The sequence below is a fragment of the Centropristis striata genome, chromosome 20 (genome assembly GCF_030273125.1).
Source record: "Centropristis striata isolate RG_2023a ecotype Rhode Island chromosome 20, C.striata_1.0, whole genome shotgun sequence".
Taxonomy (NCBI): Eukaryota; Metazoa; Chordata; class Actinopteri; order Perciformes; family Serranidae; genus Centropristis; species Centropristis striata.
The window spans coordinates 25,160,188-25,181,486 of record NC_081536.1 but is presented as its reverse complement, the minus strand read 5'-3'; the positions used below and the strand labels follow the sequence as shown (position 1 = coordinate 25,181,486).

General features: G+C 40.2%; 1 protein-coding gene across 1 annotated transcript in view; it reads right to left on the bottom strand.

Annotated features, from left to right (window-relative positions):
• Nucleotides 1–19,810: 19,810 nt before the first annotated feature.
• LOC131958686 (dual specificity protein phosphatase 19-like) overlaps nucleotides 19,811–21,299 on the bottom strand; it is a 16,959-nt gene continuing 15,470 nt past the window's right edge. Inside the window, exon 5 of the mRNA XM_059323839.1 lies at nucleotides 19,811–20,390. Coding sequence (XP_059179822.1) covers nucleotides 20,208–20,390 — 183 coding nt within the window. The 3' untranslated portion in view covers nucleotides 19,811–20,207. The remainder of the gene's footprint in view (nucleotides 20,391–21,299) is intronic.

Below are 21,299 nucleotides of genomic sequence, written 5' to 3'. Positions count from 1 at the left end.
CCTCGTCTGTTTTATAAAGAAGAGGAGGGACAGGAGGGGGAAAAAAAGAAAAAGAAAAAGGAGGAGCGCAGTTTCTCCCCCCGCTGCTCTAATTTATTCTTTCTCTTCTCTAAGTTTGTGCCAGTGACTCTTTGACTCTGCCTCTTCTCTGCTCATCTCCCCTCAGCTTCTTCTCTCTCTTTTTAAATATTTCACCCTCTGCTCCTCCTTTCTTTCCGCTCTTGTCGTTGTCTAAATGTTTTTTTTATTCTTCCCCCGTTTTTTTCCCTCCTCTTTTAAATATTTCCCTCTTTGAGTCTTTTTCTCTCCAGATGTTTTGCTCCCATCTTTCATTCATCAATCTTTCCTTGTCATTGACTCGCTCCCCCTCTCTCTCTCCCTCTCTCTCTCTCTCTTTCTTGCTGAGTCGAAATTTCTTCCCGAAATCTCAGCCTCTCATTGATCAGTCTTGCAGTTCCTCTAACTATCTCCCGTCCGCTGCCTCCCTCTCTTCACTTCACAATCTCTCCAACCCCCTTTTGTTTTCCCTCCCTCTTTGTCTCTGTGTCTCTCTAAGTGGAGGGGAGGGACACTTTTTTCTCTCCTCTTACTATCTCCCCATCTCCTGTCCCTGTCTTTGTTTCTCTCCTCGTCTGCCTCCTTGTTAGTGTGGAGAAGAAGTACTCAGTCTTCTCCTCCCTGTGTCTTCCTCTCTGTCAGAGCAGGCGTGCAGCTTCCTCTCAGATGCTCCTCTCCTCTCCTCTGCTGCGCTGCATGTGTTCGCTCTCCTCCCTCCCTCTACCTCCCTCTCTCTGCTGATCTCTTGCTCTGTGGCCAGCAGAGTGGTTTGCTCCTCAGTTACCCGCCGTTACCATCTGCCCTTTTAACGCACGGAGTGCTGACGCTTGCTCTCTCCATCCCTCCCTCTCCCTTCCTCCCTCCCTCTCTCTCCCTCCCTCTCTCAGCCTCTCCTCTTGCTGTCTTTCTTCTCTCTTTAATCATCTCCCTCTCTCCCTCCTTCTCTCTTTCTCTCAAGCCAAAGGAGACAAGCTCCACCTACTGGTAAGCAGCAAACATACAGAGAGGAAAGAAGGAGAATAAAAGGCGGAGAAGGGAGTGAAATGGCAGGATTTCTTAATTCCACCCATGTTGTCTGCAAAAACTGCAGTTTATCAGTCTTTATATGGAGACACAACCATGGAGCTAGTGGTGATTAAGTGTCTTACTAAAGGGCACAATAATTCACCCACAAAATCTTACTAATACACACAAATCTTCAAGAACTCCTTTAAACCATGTTCTCCTGCTCTCCTGGATGTCTTTAACTACATAAATACAAAATAAATACGGGCTGAGGTGTTCAGAGTATTTAAGCATACATTAAGACAAATAAATAAATAACAGATGGTCATGATATGGAGGCTCACTCATGCCAGGAAAAGAAGCACTTAATATACTGCCATAAAGGAGAAATTAACATTTGTATGTCATGCAAGCTTCCACGGTGAACAGAGCATCCAAAAAAGGAGGAAATCTAAAATGACTTCTGTCTGTTTACAAACCCTCATGCAGTATAATCCACGTCACATTTATCCAGTCATATGTTTCCCAAACATACACATTTTAGTTTAAACATTTCTATTATAACGCTTCTGCATAAACCGTCTTGCTTGCATGTGCATGCTACTCATCTGGACTCGATACTCGATACTAATAATCAAGGATTTACTTCTGGATCCTCCTTCTTCACAGATGTATGTGGGAAAAACTTTCTTCACAAATGTTAATTTGACATGTGGTGAGTAATTGATATTGAAATGTTCAGATTTATGTCCTGGAAAATATATGCAAATTGCACCTTATTTGCATATCTAAACATACAATTTCAGAAAATGTGTAATGCAAAAAAATATTTTCTTTATGTAAATAACAAACTGGGGAAGTTTCATGGTGATATCTATACATTAAAAAATTACCCTATTTACCTGTAGTGTCTCCCCTCAAACAAGTGACTTGTTTTTTAACAGGAGACAGCTCTTTTCTACACACAAAACAAAGGGTTTTTATGGCTTATGTTGCAATTTTTCTTTGCAACTTAATTTTTCCAACATCAATACAAACAAATCCATCTACACAAACAACTAGAGGTGTTCCGTGCATGTAGAAATTAATCTTTTCACTCACTGAGTCGGCTTCATCAACATGAGCCTTGCAGACTGAGTGGCTGTTAGCAGAGGAGCTGCTGTCTCTGGTGATTGAAAGCTCTGTTGTCAGGTCAGCTGTGATGTAGAGTATATCACTGCCTGCTTAAAAGCTCATTAAGCCACATAAACCTGATCCCCATAAAACAAATCATGATGTGATAACTCTCAGTGCAAATAGGTTCCTGCTGAGCTGTTAACTTTATAAAGAGTGCTTGTCTAAGTCGGCATAGCAGCTTGAATGAGCCGCAGACTGAACACACTCAGTCAGAATCAAACATCACGGCTGTATAGACGGAGATGTGATCGAAATGAACTACACAATCAGTGTCTTTGAGCTGAACTCAAAAAAAAAAGATTCAGAGTAATTTTGTAATTTCCACCTCTACCAACGCATTTTCAATCCCAACTTGTCACAGATGGACAATTGTCAGAGACTTTATGTGTCAGTCTATGACGCTCGAGTACCCCTCTAGTGTCAGTTTTGCTCGTGCAGGGCTGACGTCTCAAAAGTCCGCAGAGGAAGGAGGTCCTGGTGTTGGATGGGTCAAACTGCTGTTCATGTCCCAGACCTTAGAAATTAAATTGGCAGCTTAAAAGTCTTAAATAGTGACTTCAGTTTCTATCCATTGTTTGCCCAGAATGATTCTGAATTTCATCAAACAAGGGAACCCTCAAATCACTATATAGTGTACAACAAATGAAACTAGAAAATTTCCTCTGGGGAAATTTTGAAAGGGCCACGGGGGCTACTGCCGGTGTGTGTACACTATGATGAGATTCTTCAGAGATTTCAAACTATGCCCTTTAACCTCAAAATTTGTGTGTGTGTGTGTGTGTGTGTGTGTGTGTGTGTGTGTAATTAAAATCACATAAAGTTACCTGTGTGTGCGTGTATGAAGCATGTTTATGCATGTGTGAGGAGTGTGCGCACTTTAGTGCATGTGTGTCTGTGTGTATTTGTAACTGTAATCACATCAAAGATCAAAGGCAATCAGATCAAAGCAATCAACAGAATGAACTGCAGCTGTTGATGTTCCGAAAGAGTGACAGCAGCCAGAGGTGGACAGACTCGAATTTCTGGCCTCGAACAGAAAGCATTTTTAGCAAAACCCTAATACCTATCATTGATCCGACTTCACTTTGAGCGTCCCGAGTTCTTCCTGAACGTCTACATATGATTTTTTTAAAGAAAAATAAAAAAATAGCTTTGTTAGAGCGATCTAAAAAAACTGTTTTTTTTTCCTTTATCCGAAATCTCCCTGCGTTTTTAATATGGGAGCCAATGAAGCTGTTGGTGCGTGTTGGTGGATCATCTCTGCATCTTACGCCCAAACTATAACTCTGACAGCTTTACCAGAGGATTGTGAGTGAGACGACAAATTTTCCTACGTTTCTATGTAAAAATGATTTCTATAGAGTGGAATTTGCGGCCTGGAGCGCAGTTTTCAAATTTATTTTTTGACAGTTTCTTCTCTCTGGATTAATACACCGATACACAAGACTTGTGTCTACTGTTTAAAGTTTAAATGGAGTCTCTAGGTGAAATTATGCCGGAGAAGTAGACGTTTAAAAATCTCCAATGATTGTTCTTTTTCGCTCATTTTTTGTCGGCCGTCCCATTCATTTCAATGCAAGATTTTGAGCAGTTTTTCGTGATTTACGTCGCGAAAAATTCGTATTCTGTAGAGAAAAGTAATAGCACACCGATCCAGATCAAACCGCGCGTTTTGATATATAATTTGTCCTGCAACTCTTTTAGTTGCCCCGAGCACTGGTCCCTACAGCTATTGCTGTATGGGACCAGTGCTCGGTGCGATTGCCCCGAGGCCCTAATAAAATGCATTTTTCATTTGCATAAAAATATAAATAACAATAAATGACCCGTGACTGTTGGCCTCAAACATACTTTTCTTTTAACTACGTGTATGTGATCACATGACATCAGCCTTGTGTATCCTTTTTCTTTTTAAGATATTTTTTGGCCATTTTTGGGCTTTATTGATAGAGACAGAGTGAAGGGGGAGACAGAGGGGAAGACATGCGGGAAATGGACAAAGCCTCTATGGTACACTCTCTACCAGGCGTGCCACCGGTAGAGAGCGTAATATTGTGCCTTGTGTATCCTGTAGTGGCTTGGATCATTCAGCCTGTTCTCCCATCAAAAAGGTTAATATAGGTAGCGTGTACAGGCCGCGAAAAACAAGCTATGTCTCCGTATTTTACCGTCCGCCTTAATGCAGCGGCCGCCATCTTGCTGACATAGTAGTGATTGACAGCCAAGGGAAGTTTAAAAGGGCAGATTCCCACACTCAGTAGGAGGTTGAGGTGGTGGTGGATGGGTCCAACAAGTGGTGGACTTTTACCCAGGAGAGTGGGGTTTGCGTAACAAAAGTAAACCATTTTTAACTTAAGTTACAATAATCACGTTTTTGAACGCAACTTACATTTTTTACATAACAGTCACGTGACCCTTGTAACTACTTAATTTCCGGCATTTACGTACATTTATTTACTGTTTAAACTGTCTTTTATAACGCCTTACCAGAATTTTTTTGCCCCAAACCTAAGGTCAATGTTTTACAAAATAAATCCACAGAAATTGCAGTCTTTTTTACAACCGCGGACCGTACGTGTGTGGTATTTTTAGAACGCGATACGTACCTATATGCCATAATTTGTGGTACTCGTCCGCCGTTTATATTGGAGAACTTGTTGGATCATTGGTTGTGCACGTCTTTAGAATTTACATTTCAGCAAGATGCAATATGCATGTAACCGTTTGGAGCAGGGTTGGGGCTGTATGTTGATGAGACCGGATGGGACAACATGGAAGAGCTGCTACAACAATGACAGGAAGTTTTGAAAGGTTCTAAGACAGATTAATTTAGGTCCATTGCATATCGATAAACATGCATCGCCATGTTTGTTTACATTACACCATGCAAATTCCAAAGCTCTACCACTTTTTTCTACCACCATTTGAGCCCTTACAGAGTCTGATTTATGTGGTGCTCCCTGTAGAGAAATCCTCCAGTGACACGCATTGTGCAAAGGCAAGTATGTGAACATTGACGTTCACGACACAGCCGGTTGTCTACGTGTATGCATGGTTTAAAAGCAAGTATATTTGAGCCTTTTGTGGACTTTGTTGTTCCTCACTTCTGCCTTGGTGTTCTTTATAATTACTACGGCCACCAGAGGTCGCAGCTAATTACAAACATACATATTGGGCAACAAGTCCTCCAATCTGTATAATCTGATGCGTTGTTCCTTCCCACCCTCAATTATGATTGCTGGAGATCAACACTTTCTCATATTTAAAAGTAACATTTGCCATTTTAAGCATGCCGTTAATGTTAACGTTGTGAAACTGTTTTGTTAGTTTTAGCCAAATAAACAAAATATATTTATGTTAGGGCAGTCTTAAACATAGTTTGAACCTTCAGATAACAACGTTTACATTTCAACCTCTCTAAGTGGACCTTGTCATTTTTTATAATCCGTGTTCTCACTTCTCCATTTGCAATGGCTAGTAAAAAATCTTCTTCAAGACAGTTTGATGTTAATAGTGTAAATGATGGCCCCATTTAGAAGAAAATAGAAGATAAAGAATCGTGTGATTTGGGGCATGGCTACCTTTGATTGACAGGTCACTAACAAGGCGAGCCGTCATCAGAAGAGAAGCAGAGCAATGACACAGCAACGTGTCAATAAAGTTTTAAAAAATAAAAGGATGTTTACCGGTTTGGTCTCATAACTTTGACCCTTTCACACTGTATTTTCACTTAATGACAGTTTATTTAAACGTTTTGTTCATTAAAATGTCTTGTTCAGCGTTTGGTTGGACTAACAGACACTCCAAGGAGTCGCTGTTCATTTTTCTTAGGTAAGTAATGTACATTTTGTTTTTGTTTTTTGCTAGCCAAAACTAACATCCCAGTTAATGCTCCAGTTAATGCTCAGTCAGGTAGAGGGGTAGAGAGGCGTGTAGTTAGTGTCGTCAGATCCCTCTCACTCCTCCGCAGTCCAAATATAAGTCAATACCTCAAACGCAGTCCACAAACCAACGGGTGACGTTGCAGTGACCACGTCCATTATTTATATACAGTCTATGGGTCAAACTAAGGCAACATTCTCATGGCATCTATTTCAGACATTATGGGAGTTTATTGAAGTCTTCCCTACCCCCTTGCATGTTGGAAATTGGTGATAAAGGTACACCAGTTTGTTAAAAAGTGATCTGTATTATGAGAATGTTTTGCTAAGAAATCCTCAGTAACCCAGGTATAAACGACTGAAGCTACAGTAAATGATTTAAAGTGAATGTGAAAAGGAAATGACAATCACGCAGTGCATTAGAAAAACTGCATTTTCATGAAACAAGTAGGAACAGTAGGTCAAAGATTAACCTGGAAGTAACTAATGGGCATTTACAACTGCTGATTATTTTAAAATGATCTTTTATTTTATACTCTTAAGCGGTTTGAATGATGTGGAAAAACTGCAGAGCTGGTGTTTAAAACCTGTCTGCTTGTGTGACTACTAGTGCTCTTTTCATTAATGGACTTTGTTCTAGCAACTTTAACACAGATGAATATATCGTCAAAAATTATGAGATTCGTGGACAAATCTTCAAGCAGGACTGGAAGAAGGTCTGCTGGTGGTTATGCTTGCAGTTTCTGGGACCAGATTAGAATGATTTAGATTTAAGGGGTCGGGATGTGAAATAGGAGCAGAGGAGGTCACAGATTTAATGTTTTTCAAGCAAATAAAAGTAACTTCCAATCAGCTCTCTGTGGGAGGTCAGTAGAAAGGAGAAATTGTGTCTCTGTTGGTGCCGGAGAGACGCTGAGCTCAGAAAGGTCTGACTCACACAGAGAATCACAAAAATCAAGATGGTAAGAAAAAAAAGCGTCGCCAGATCCTTTAACCAGAAAGAGACGTTCTGGGTAAGTCGAGTATTCGAGACAGTTTACTTTTCAGCTCAAAAGCTTAAACGGATCACTTGTTTAATCCATGAGAAACTAGAAAAAGTGCTTGCAGCGTGAGTGCAGATCTCCACCAGGTGTGTCTACCTCTCCCCTCCTACCAAAAGAAGAAAAAAAGAGTTTACTGTCAATCAAATGTCCTACAAGGCTGCTTTATTCCTTTACCCAAGAGGGTTCTGCTAAAGTCCTGCCCTGCTGTGATTGGCTAGAATTCGTCATGTTGACGCGCAGAGACTGTCCTCCCACAAAATACGACCCTATGTGTTTTTTCAGGAGCTAATTATGACTCATATTTATGTTTGTAGTTAGTGGTGCTCTCTAGTGTGAAAGTAAAGGGGGAAGTGAGCTGTACTGAGTATTAAGCAACCTCCCAGGGTTATTTTTAAATAGGCCTAGCAATTTTTGCAGCTAAGGATGAAACATCTCACTTAGCTGATGTCTTAAGGAGTTGAAAAAATAGTTTTTTTCATTTCACACCCAAGTCTTAAGGCTAATACATACTCTGCAAGAACAGAAAAATGTGTTCTCTCTTCCTGGGCTGCAAGAAAAAATGACGTCATTATTTTCTTGCAGCTATGTGGGAGAGCCCTAGCCTGGGTATACCCATGCTGCCTTGCACACTCGATTTCGTTTCAAACTGCAAGGCGGCATGGTGTCCGTGGCCGATTCTTAGCCCTGCTTTTGGTATCTAATTACAGAACGGGGAGGGACGGCAAGACGATGACACATACTATTCGACAGATGGAAATTGTATTTTGCTTACGGATCCAACATGGCTGCAGCAGATGCAAAGCTCTCTTTGGATCTAGCTGTAGACAGTGTTCTAGATAGTTTAGAGCGAAAGTTTATTTTAAAAGAAGAACAACGTTTGGCTTTACACTCCTGTTTCACCAAGAAAAAGGATGTTTTAGCCTTGCTTCCAACAGGATTTGGCAAAAGCCTAATCTACCAACTAGCCCCGTTAGTGGCTAAGCTAATGGGGTATAGCGAGACCCCGATCGTTGTGGTCTAATAATTGATACGATTGGCTAAGAGCTACGTACAGACGCTTACTGGGGATTTCCAATGGGCGTGGAACGGCTCCGTCACGGTTTTGCTCCGTCTTCTGCCCGGCATCAATTCACACCAGGCTCGCTACGGCCGCGTAACGGCAACATAGCGAGCCAGCCGTATACACACGAGATAACGAGAACACGCGATAATACAACCAACAGCTTACTTTGCTTCTCTGACATGGAAGATCTGTTGATCTGACCATCTATCCTTATAAAAAACAATGTTATGTCATAAATGATGCTGTTCCACTTCAACAATCAGTCTCTTGTTGTCCATGTCTCCTAACCCTCTGAGACCCTTTGATTGATTGATTGATAGATTTATTGCTGATCTGGTGCCTCGGTCATAAAATAATGTCGATGTGAAGTAGTTTTAGGCTGCATGAACTGGGTATTGTGTTTTATTTTGAAAGGGGGCGGAAGTGTATTACGTTGATTCTGAGTCGGACTTCCTGTCCAGTGCGATCTTCTCTGTTGAGATTTACGAGGTTTAGCAGCGGCTCGCGGAAAAAATAGAAATGCTACCTATTGTTTGCGCATCGGAGCGGAGAGCCGCGGCTGGGACGTTGCTGAGACATTCATTTTCATTTTCATTGTGATATGTTTTGAAGAGATTGATTAATAAGTTTTGAGAAGATGTCAAGAAGAAATCATATTGTCACAATCATTTCATGGAAAGAGTTTAAAAAAAATTTGTTTCAACTTTATGGGCGACCTTGTATTTGAGAGCTTACCGATGCTTATCAGCTTTCCCGCCTTTTTCAAGTTGACAAAAAGCTGTAACACAACTTTAATGGGCCCAAATTCTAAAACAAAATTATTATATTAGTAAATGCTTACTTATATGTTATCAGTAGTTATTGTTCGTTTTTGATTTGACTTTTAACAAATATTTTGATTGATTGAAGTTGTAACTTCTCCTCTGGGCCGATGGTGTTTTCTGGCTCAAGATAAAAAATGAAGTAGTTATTGTTAGTTTTTGCGGTAAAACACAAATTTTCTACCAATTCTCAAGAATGGGTAATATAAAAATATATACAGGTGTGCTAACAGCAGGCCATTTCTGATTAAAACAAAACAGCAGTGTGTGTATGTTTGCAGTCTCTGTGTGAAGATGGTTACAGATGCAAAATTAAGAAAATCTAAAGCCTCGTTCAGACTGCCAGCCAAAATCAGATTTTTAGCCCATCCAGATTGGAACTGGATGGCTCTTTTGAAGTCTGAACAGTCACAAATCACATGAAATCCGATTTTTGCGAACCGGATCGAAACCACCTTCGGGAGGTAGTTTCAGATCGCATTTGGACAGATGCGTCTCAGTCTGAACCTCCAAACACTCAGATCAGTTTTGACTGTCCGTGACGTCACTCTACGCGTAGCACCGGCAGCGCGGAGACGAGGTGTCCACCGGCAGCCACGCCCCGACGGGGCGTCCATCCGCCCGGTTTCTCCCCTGGTGCGTCTGAGATGTTCTGCACCTCTACTGGACAGTGATGAGGCCAATATACTGAGGTGACCTGCCTCCCTCATGTTTGTTGTTGTTGTTGTTGTTGTTGTTGTTGTTGTTCTTGTCGCTGTCGCAATTATATGACGTCTGACGCCGTGACGACGTCAGATCGACCTGTCAGATCAGTCAACAATGTGGCCCAGTCTGAACAGAGCCATATCCGATTTGGACACTTGCTAAAAATAGTGTGGACAGTCAGCCCTAAAAATCGGATTTGAGTAGGAATCTGATTTGAATCAGATTCGCCTGCAGTCTGAACGTGGCCTCAATGTGCACATGCCTCCTGATGGCTGCAGCTCCCAGCTGGACCTCGTTAAGTAAATATGCACCTAACGACCTTTTATTAAAGGACAACCTGCAACGCTTCAATGCACAAACACACAGCAACAACCAGCAGGTTTATCATACTTTTCTTTCCTTATTCCTATATCATCTAACACCGATAACATGTACAGTAGGTGTCTTGGTGCCTCAGCAGAAATCACACACACATATTACTCTGCCTCCTGTTAACACAACACTGGAGCTCCATTCTTAAATCTCAAACACTTACTGCATGTCGGACTAAAGCCCAGTGCTGAGATTGCTTATTTTCTGCTGTTCCACTTAGATTTCATTCAGTAATAAAACAAAACAAATCCTTTCTTGTGTTTCTCACTGAATAACTCTGAATTACTACATTTGCATCGTCGTCGGTCTGTAGGAGGATTTTCCTCGACAGGAAATTGTCAAGACCCCCCAGAGCCTCTCTCTGGTTTAGTGACCGAATATTGTTGTTGGGCTTTGAGAAAATAAAGTACACAGTAAGAGGCTTATCTGATAAATTTCCTTCTACTTTGGGTCCCATGATCCAATACTGCAATAAGCTTAAAACCCTCCCATCGGCTCCACTAGATTAATTTTACACAAATACAAATCTAACTCTATACTCCCCGGTCAATTCTTCCAGTGCTTTATGCATCACTTTATACTGTACATATGCATTGGTTTGTTTTTATTTTAATCAATAAAACATATAGAATGGGATATCAGGGGAAAATTAAATGTACACTTATATGTTCCCCTTGTATCCCATTCTGTATGTTGTGTGTATGTAATTTCTGCTTGTTTTTTTAATGCAATAGCAAGATAATGGGGGCTGCTGGTGTGTTTTAATTCCTATTTGGGGGTTGGGAAAGATAAGAAGTAAATCATTGGAATATGTACTGTAATAACATTGTGTGTTAAATGAATGCCGGGTTTATTTAATAATATATCACACCCACGGGAAAACAATAACAGAAATGATGCAAATGTTCACTATCTACACATTTATGTGGAGGAAGACGATGAAAGTGTTTGATTGCAGTTTCTTGTTGAGCAGATATTTTCAAAGATTAAGAGTGCAGGATTTTGGAGGTGATGGTTGAGGAAGGTACAGACAGACAGGTGAAGGGAAAAAATGCCAATTAAGTGTCTCAGCGAGACGTTGGTCCATCACCAGCCACAAAAATAGCTCTCCTCTGCAGATATTAAATTCTCTAAGTTTCTGAAACCCAAAAAAATGTAGGTTGACATCATCTGTGCAAGCAGTTTCTTAAGACCAGTATTTACTTTTGTTGTCAGGTGACTGACATAGACTGCATATAAATAAATCAAGTAAAAAATAAACCATTAACTCTAAAACAAAATGTACGTGTTACTTACAGAATGTTACTTACCAGAAAAATTGAACAGCGACTTCTTGGAGTGTCTTTTAGTAAAACCGAACGCTGAACAAGACATTTTTAATGAACAAAATGTTTAAATAAACTTTGATGAAGTGAAAACACAAGGTGAAAGGGTCAAAGTCCTGAGACGAAAACACGGCTAACAGGTTCACAGCTGTAAAGTACACGTTGTCATGGATACGAGTTGTTCTTCGTCCCTCCTTATGAGGGCTCCCTGTTAGTGACCTGTCAATCAAAGGCAGCCACGCCCAAATCTACAGTCTTTTATCATCAGTTATGCAGGTTGGCATAGAATTCTGAATTAACTTTTTTGTAAGGGATACAACGGGCAAGCAGCGTCTTTATGCTGACAGACTTAGGATTTGGTAATGATTTGAAAAATGCAGGCTTCACTTTGTTGCAATTCAAAATAAATCAGGAAATCAATAAAATAGATAGCTTTTTCCAGTCACTCACAGTATTGCCAATTATGGTGTTACTGCGATCCACAATAAAGTCTTATATCTTACAACCTTCAGTACAACCGTGATTCCAAAAAAGTTTGGACGCTACGTTAAACAAGAAAAAACATAATGCATGATAGTCAGAATTCTGAGTGTCTTTGTACTGTTTTCAATTAATTTGTTTCACTTTATTGAATTTTTATTTATGCTATGTCCCAACTTTTTTGAAGTCAGGGTCAAAGTATTGGTGCCAAAACTGAACCAATTGTTTCACAATGTCAAAATACAAAGAGTCATATATGTCATTATTAGAGTGGGAACATGATGTACTGAATGGATTCATTTCTTGTGTTTTTTCAATCATATCTTTGAACTTGTCAGCCTGTGTATTTGTCAGGAATAATAAAAGAAAGATAATAATAAAAAATAAAACCATAAGTTGTCAGCTTCATAATCTTGATGGTTTTACATGCAATGCAACAAAAACACAATTTAAATGTTCAGATATGAAGTAATGTCAGGATGGATGGATGAAGCTATCATCTAAACAAATACATTAACATACAACACTTACATTCACTAATGGTTTTCAGGTGATTATGTGCACTTTCTATATGCAGATGACACACCATACATCCAGCTGCATAATTTTAAGCTTTTTTACAAATGCAATACACACAAAAAAAAACAATTTATCTCTATAAATATGAAGTAATGTCACCATGGGTGGATGGATTCCCATTAACAGAAGCTGACACATGTGCAGACACACACACTGCAGCTGACTAATCAAATACATTCATGCACAGCACTCACGTACTATTTACATGTAGTACATAATGTGCACTTTTATAAATGCAGATGACATACATACATATGCAAATGTGCTCATAATGTCAAGAAATGCACATAAGAAATAGTGAATTTCTTCTTCATTTCTTGTATTTATTTATTTTTACCAATTTGTGGTTAGATTTGGTTAAGTGGGCTGTGTGGGATGCTTTAAAAATAAAGGATTCTTCATTGTTTGCTTCTGCAGTTCATCATATTTAATGAAAGCCAACAGGCCGGATAACACTGTACAGCTTTAGGGTGAATTATTCAACATCCTGTATGTAACCTACCTCCCTACCTCTCTCTGTCAGTTAATATTCTCATTCTGAGGCCTGCACAGACCGAGATGGTTGGTTAGACCCCATGAGACCCTGCAGATGGGACAGCTTGTGCCATGCTGTGGGCCGTCACATCCAGACGGTAAAATGTCACAAAAATGTCAGGGGAAACCCAGTTGGCTTCATAGCAGATACTCTTCAGTGATACACCATTGAACAACACCAAAGAAAAGGCCAAACTCCCCTACACTCAAGTGCTGTCACAGGCTGCACATTGGCTCTGTCGCCATTAGTCACACACTGGTTCAATATTTTATCTGCCTGTTTCTCAACTTTAGACTATAACAATCGGGGCTGTGTATTTATTGGACAGCAGCTAACATTTATTGGGGTAAACGAAGCTGTAGGCCCCAAATATTTAGTTATTAACAGTGACAGAGGCGTGCTCTTCACAATCAGTCCACGGCTTTAAAGGCGTGTTAAATAATCTATGACCTTTATAGGACTAGCAGGAATTGCAACCAATTTGGCAGAACTTATCTCCTCCTCCACGTCTCTGGCACAGAACCAACCTCCACCCCTCTGCTGCCTTCCCCCCGGAGCGAAAGCAGCCTGAAACTGACACAAACTGCAAAGCTGCATTTTCAAAAAGGGGACAAATACGCTCTCTCATTATAATCCAGCACAAATGTTGCTTTTGAAGAGTAAATGCATCAGCATGCAAAATACTGGAACTGTAATACTAATGCTTGTACAGAAAACAAGAATACAGCTGCAGAGTAATTCTACATGTTTTATACTAATCATTATATTGTATACTGGTGTAGTATTAATAATTCAATTAGTACTAATTAGTTAGTAAGGGAGCAATTATAACATTCTCCCTCATAATTTACAGACTGCTGGAAACCCAGTACTCAGTGGTAAATACATTTTTTTGCTGAAGGTTTTATATAAATAAGGTTGGTATATAAATTGAGAAATTATTGCTGTGGCGCTGTTCTTTTAAACAATGGCTTACTTTACTGTTTTATGGTGCTTTATCGTGTTGTGCTTTGCTGCTCTGTCTTGCCTTCATATGTGCTGTCTGTGAATTATTTTCGACATTCAGTTATACATTTGTTTTTCCCTGCTTCAAAATAGGACATGTGGTGGGAAAGCATGTGAAAGAGTCTCACACGTGAGAGTTGGCGCCCCAGAATAATTTAAATCATGTTCACTTTTTTAATGTAGCATGTTAGTGTGCTAACATTTAGCACTCAACCCATCAGTTTTGCAGGTATTTGCTGCATGTTGTCCCATTTACTGAGTTGGAAAGTCGATTTTCAGACTCCGTTCATGAGCTTTAAGTCGTAATGTTTATATAACATTGATGCTACAAAGAAAATGTGTGAAACAACATATTCAGTCCCTAAAACGGCGGCTGTGGCTCAGTTGGTAGAGTTGGTTGGCCCCTAACCGAAGGGTTGGTGGTTCGATCCCTGACCATCATAGCCTACATGTCGAAGTATCCTTGAGCAACATACTGAACCCCAAATTGCTCCTGATGCTGCGTTCATCGGTGTGTGAATGAATTCCCAATGGTGGCAGGTGGGACCGTTTAGGGTAGCCTCTGCCACCAGTATGAATGTGTGTGTGAAAGGGCTTTGAGTGGTCGCAAAGCGACTAGAAAATCGCTATATAAGTGCAGGTCCATTTACCATTTACCATAAAACCATGACAATAGCCGTGTTCCCATCAACAAATTTCTATACACATTTTGAAGATTTGCATGAGAAAAGATTGATTTAAACACCAAAATTCGACAAAACTTTCAAAAATGCACATAAAAGTTTTTACACTAGCTTGAGGTGGTTTTTGTCTTTTGCGAAAAATAGTTAATGTGCTAAACAGAGATGGGAAAGATGGAAAGTTTTAACGTAGCAAACATTTAACTCACATGACTGATCAGCTGTTTCCTCTGACATGAAAGAACAATACAAAGTTGCCCAGTTGATCTAATTCCTGAAGAATTCTCTCCATTTTCTCTCGTGGATGGCCAAGGTGTCTGATAAGCAACCTATTGTTTGTTGTTGTTTTCTCTCTTCTTCTTCTCCTGTTCACTGACGGATTAGCCTACAGTAATACATTACACTGTCATCTTCTGAGCAAAGTACGTTTATGCAGCTTTGTTAATCGCTGGTGATGGAAACATCTTAAATTCAGTTTTTTTATGTGACATTTCAAAATTTGCTTTGACTTTCATGGAAACACGGCAAATGTTGCTTTACCTGACTTCAGTCAGGGTTAATGCTAATAAATAACTTTTCTGACTAATCTAGGTCACTCTACATGGACAACAACAGTTAGCCAAGCAATATCATTAATCCAACATTTGCTTTCATCAGCCATGTTTCTTTGTAATATGATGTCAACTCTGCAATTCGTGCACCCAATTTTTTGAGGTTTTGAGTTATTTTTCTGTCTTGAGGGGGCGTTCATGTATATTTTTTCAGATTATTTTGACACCATATCAATGCAGCAATAATGCACCAAAGGTCATTCCTTCATATTCCTTAACCACTTATCCACACCGGGTCGCGGGGGGCTGGAGCCTATCCCAGCTGACATTGGGCGAGAGGTGGGTTCACCCTGGAGACAGACATAGAAGGTGCATCCCAAAGCTCTTAATTTCCGCCTCCTCTATCCTCTATCCTCTATCCTCGCTTGAACCGGAAGTTCTTTCGCGGGCGCCATCTTTACGACCGTCCCAAAGCTCTTATTTGTGCTCGGAGGATGGAGGATAGAGGAGGCATATCAGAGGAGGCACAAGCGAGGATACATGAGAGCAATCTATGCGGAAGTCTTTTAGCGGTGGCCCCGCCACCTGACTTATTGAATAGACGCAGCAGCTGATCGAACAGATGTTATACATCGCAGTAGTTTCATACTGGAGTGAAGACAGATCACAGATTAAACTAATGTGTGTCACCACAAACTTTATATTTATTTATATGATTCACCATGTAGTTAAAATCTTTTTATTGTGACTCTGAACAACAAAAACACCACAAACATATGTCTACATTTATAATAACTTAAGAGAAAGATCGCTCTAGAAGTTTTTTTCCTTTTCGTGATCTGTTTTTTCCACCATACAGATTTATCATGGATATTATTGAAGTAAAAAAAACAGTAAAGAGTATGAGAGTCTGTCCGTCAGCAAGAAACACTTTTACATTGTTTGTCATTTTCATCAGTCCCACGTGAGGCTGATCATTGCTGAGTGACATAATTTACATTTTACCTTAATCATCTAACCTAATAAAACATTGGCCGGTGTTCAGCGGACACAGTCATGTTCTGGGATATTAAATAATTAATTTATCACCAGGATCGTCAACGACGACGGTGTATTAGGGCCATGTATGAAAAAAATAAATAAATAGTGACCCAGGGGAGAAGGGCCCAGCCACCATGGCATGATTAAAAACACATAACATGAAGTGATGGTTCTACATCACCACATTTCATTCATTTCTACCTGCGGGATGTCTCCGCTTCTCTATCACTCACTCTGTTTTGGGTGTTTTATCAGAGTGGTTGTTTATGAGTGATCGGACTGATGCTCCCCTCCTCCTCGCATTCACATGGAGCGCTGTCTTTCAGACCTCCTCTGCTCCTTGTTGACAGTTACAGTGTGTAACGTTCGTCTAAACTTTTTTCACAGCAGCAGGTTTATTGTTCCCAGCCTTCATTCCTCATGGGCATTCGCATGTGATGCGTCTTTACGCATGTCATGGAGCCGGGTTTATGGAATCTTTATTCATCTTTGAACTGTGTGTGTGTGTGTGTGTGTGTGTGTGCTTGCATTTGTGGCACCAGACGGACCCAGTGAGGCATTTTTTCATACTTGGCCCTAATACGCCGTACAGAAGCAAATAATAATAAATAAATAATATAAAGGCATCCCCGTGCCCCTGAGCTGGACACAGTTTACAGCATAAATACACAATGGAGGTTGTTATTCATGTGCAGGTGTTTGTTAAACAGAGAAAAAACGTATTATTATTATTAGTGCATGTCTCCAGCTGTTAAAGCAACTGACAGCTGATCCAGCTGTGATCTGCTGCCGCCGTCAGAAACGGACGTCGCTTCACGTGACGCTTCGGAGGGAAGGACTTCCCATGTCCCTTAAATTGTTTCCCCTCTCCTCGCTTCCCTCACTTGCGTCTCTCCATGCATCCCCGGTGGGCGGGACTAAGACGCAAGTGAACGGCGCAAGTGAGGGATGCAGGGATGCGAAATAGGAGCAATGGGATGCAGCCAGAGACAGACAATCAGGCTCTCATTCACTCCTACGGGCAATTTAGAGTCACTAATTAAACCTAGGTGCATGTTTTTGGACTGTGGGAAGAAGCCGGAGTACCCAGAGAGAACCCACACTGACACAAGGACAACATGCAAAGTCCACACAAATTTGACCTGATAATGGTCCAAGATAAAAAATTAAAAAAATTAAGAGAATACCGAAGTTATATGTACCAAAAACGCTGTAGTTGTTTAAACATTTCCCTCAAAACCAAAAAATGTTAATGTTATGGTGGTGCTAGAGGAGAAATCAGGCCATAACTTGAGTCATAAGTCAGTCTAGACCAACATAATGACCTGACTGACCAGCTGACATCTCCATCCCTAGAGTCACAGCGGTCAAATATGCACCTTCTGCAGGTTTTCTAACTCTTTAATTTAAAAGTTCAGTCTTGAAAACTGAGTTTTTAAACACAGCTGGTGAAGTAATCACACTGCCACTATTAATATTCATAACTGCAGTTAAATTATGGTCATTTTGTGCCTCGGAGCAGGAAACTTGATGCCTATTTTATTTCACTGTAACATTGCAGATTACAGTGTGCAACCCAGGGCATGTATTTTCTGTCTTACAAATCGAATGCAGTGTATTTAGGTCAAGCCTTCGATACAGCTAAGTGTGCAGAACATCGCCTCCCTCTATGGATCGGACTGTAAACTCTGACACCCAGGACATTAATGAGTCCAATAATGATCAGTCAATGTTCTCAGCTTGGGCGAACAACAAACACACTTCTGCCCTTTAGACTTTATTCCCATTTAAACAGTGAAGACTGGGATACGACACCTTTGTGTGCTGTGAGTTTGCAGCGTGTGGAGCTCATCCCGGTGGTGTTTGTTGATTAGCATGTGAGCCAACTGGATTCTCCCTCATTATCTAACAAGCTAATTACGAGCTAATTATTTCAAGGGAGCGAGGTTCGCGCATCAACTTTGCAAAGTTGTGAAATTGATAGAGACAATGCAGCGGCGAGGGTAATCATTATAATTGATGGTGTATCTGCTTGTGTAGTTGAGAAAGAAATCAAGTTGAACCTCAGGAAAAAGTGGCGAGTCTTTAATTAGAAAACAATCCATACTGCAAAGAAAACAAGTGCATCCGAAATGAACAAATCTGAAAGGAAAACTGTTTCCTTTTTGCTGTGAAATGAGAGTCAGACAGTCTTCCACGTCGGGGCTTTATTTTTAGACAAATGACTCAGTACATGCAAACGTTCTGGCATGAACACACTGTACATATGGCACACAACCACGTTTGACCTTCTGTTGATTTCGATGTTTATATGTTGATTCCTTTAAGTGACTACATTAGCACTTTATTTTAGTGTCATATTTCTTGCAAAAAAACACAAAAATATGTTTAGCAAGACATTTTAAAAAATCAAGATCTTCCATTGACATTTGAAATATTTTTGATAATAAAGAAAATGCTGTAATCTTTTGAAAAATAGAAAACAACATAGCAATTTTCAAAATAAAATGTTTATCACAGGTAAGAGAAAAGCCAACTTGAAGCCCTTGTGGGTGTCGTAGATTTTTAAAGATCAGAAAGTTAGTTCGTAGCACATGGGACAAATATTTTTATATTAATAATGGATCAAATGACTATGCATAATGTTTGCTCATTGACTTGGTTCACCGGCCCACAACTGCCCTGTTTTGGATCACTCTCACAGGCGGATGTTTTCGGTTAAAAAAGCTATTTAAAAAAAAGAAACACTGTATGCTGCCTAGTGGAGCTCAAAGAGACACAAAACAGAGCTAAAAGAACGTGAATATTGAACTTGCATTAGTAAATAAGTAACGGTTTGTTTGTTTTTTAAATCACCTACAATATCTTTGAAGAAAGAGTTCCGATTTATTGAAGCAAGGCTGTATAAGGTACTTATTCATAGTCAGTGTATTACCAGCAGTAGATGGCGGCCTTGAAAATATATAAAATATTAAAAGGTTTATGCTTATATAGAAGATATACCACCACTTTAATATTGCTGTCAAACAGCCATTATTGGCGGGAGACTGAATCAATTATTCATGTGCTTGTTAGAGCCACCAGACTCCATTGACAAAAACAGCAATTTTACCTTACAAAACACTGGAGTAATGAATTTATATTGGATTTCATGGGGGTGCTGTGGGGGTGCTATGCCACCACTAGGGGAAGCTGTAGCACCGGCAAGCCCCTCCTTGGCGCCGCCTATGGACGTATTCACCGTGACGTCACCCATTGGTTTGTGGCCCATTGGTTTGTGGCCCGCTGGAAGCCTCGAGTTCAGCGCTACACTAGTCGCCATCTTGCGTCGCCATCTTGTTTCCGATACGCGGAGCAAACCATATCTGGACTGTGGAGGAGCGCGAGGGATCTGATCACTGACTACACGTCTCTCTACACCTCAACCTGACTGAGAGAAGCTGCTGCTAATTCATGTTAGCATTAATTGGAGCATTGATTTGGAGCATCAAATTGTCTTGAAGATGATTTTTTATTAGTGTGTTATCCGAGGTAATAAATCAAGTGAGAAGTTTTCAGATTTTGCACTGAAATGAATGGGCAGATTTTTTTTGCAGCCAAACTTAGCACCCCCTGCTGGAATTTTCGGTGGATTGCAGGCTTAAGGCACTTCCTGGTTGGCCTCCCTGCTCAGGCACGGAGATTGCAGCCTGACCGGAAATGGAAAGTGGTGAGACATTTTCTAACTTCTGTGTTGTTTCTCCTGCCTGCTTCTCCACACTGTGGACATGCTGACCTCATACAACCCCACTTCAAAAAATCTGAACTCTCCCCTGAAAGGGTAGTGATATGTTACTGTTCTTGTTTCTGATGCCCCCAAGTGGCTGAAAATAAATAATGAATGCATCTTTATGGTTTGTAGGTCTGCAATTGCTGGTAGAAGCCGGGGTTGGGGCGAGTTGAGGGCCTCGCCAGCTTCACCTTGCCGTATGCATCATTGAACGACAGCCCCTCCCTCAACATCAGGTAGCCAATGACGATGGAGGAGGAGCGTGATACGCCTGCGTTACAGTGGACCAGCACCACACCGCCCTGAGGACAGAGAAAGGGAGTGAGACTCAGGAAAACAAAGAAGTTCAGAGGTTAAATATATAAGAGGACTGGGGTCTCATTACAGGAAATTATCTTAAAGGTTCAAACTATAGAAGCACATAGTTCAAAGGGTCTGGGCAGTCTACATGTGTCCATTAATACATGGTCCAAGAAATTAAGTCCTCATCATACAGTTTGAGGAGCATTTCAGTCATTTCATTTAAAAGGAGAAGTTCAATGCCATTCTAATGCAGTATTTTTTATTTGGGAAATCCCTAATATAGACTGTTCTGTTGTAGCTAAATTCCTATTGTAAGGTAAGTAAGCTAAATGCAGCTTGGAAACATGTTTTTTTGCAATACCAAATCCAAAGTGTCATCTTAAACAGAGATAAAATAGAATTGAAAACTTAGAAAGTTTCTGAAATAAGACCCAAAGTCTTTAATTGTAACTTCCACATTATCAAGAGGTCAAGTTAGGAAAAATCCAACAATGTTTCACCATAATGAAATGATTAACAATAAATGCAGCAATGATTACAACAGATACGTATCAAGACTTTTATAGGTTAAGCCATTTACCACACAGGTAATTAGAAAAACATATCTTTCTTTTCATCCCCATATAAACAGTTTTATCTGCTGAAGTTTAGAGAGATCCATCTGTGTGAATTCTGCTGCCACCCAAAACACAAAAGAAATAAATAGAACTTAATTAGTTGTCTACATTTAAAAAGTGACATTTAAAAAATAACCATCATCCACCTCAGTTGTATCAGGGCTGTTTCAGAAGCTCAAAACAACAGCATGTTTTAGTTAAATCCTTAACATGTTCTGATAAGTTAGTGAACTATTTGAAAGTTGACGTGACATCAGCTAGATTGTGAAAATGACAGCTTGAAGTCATTTC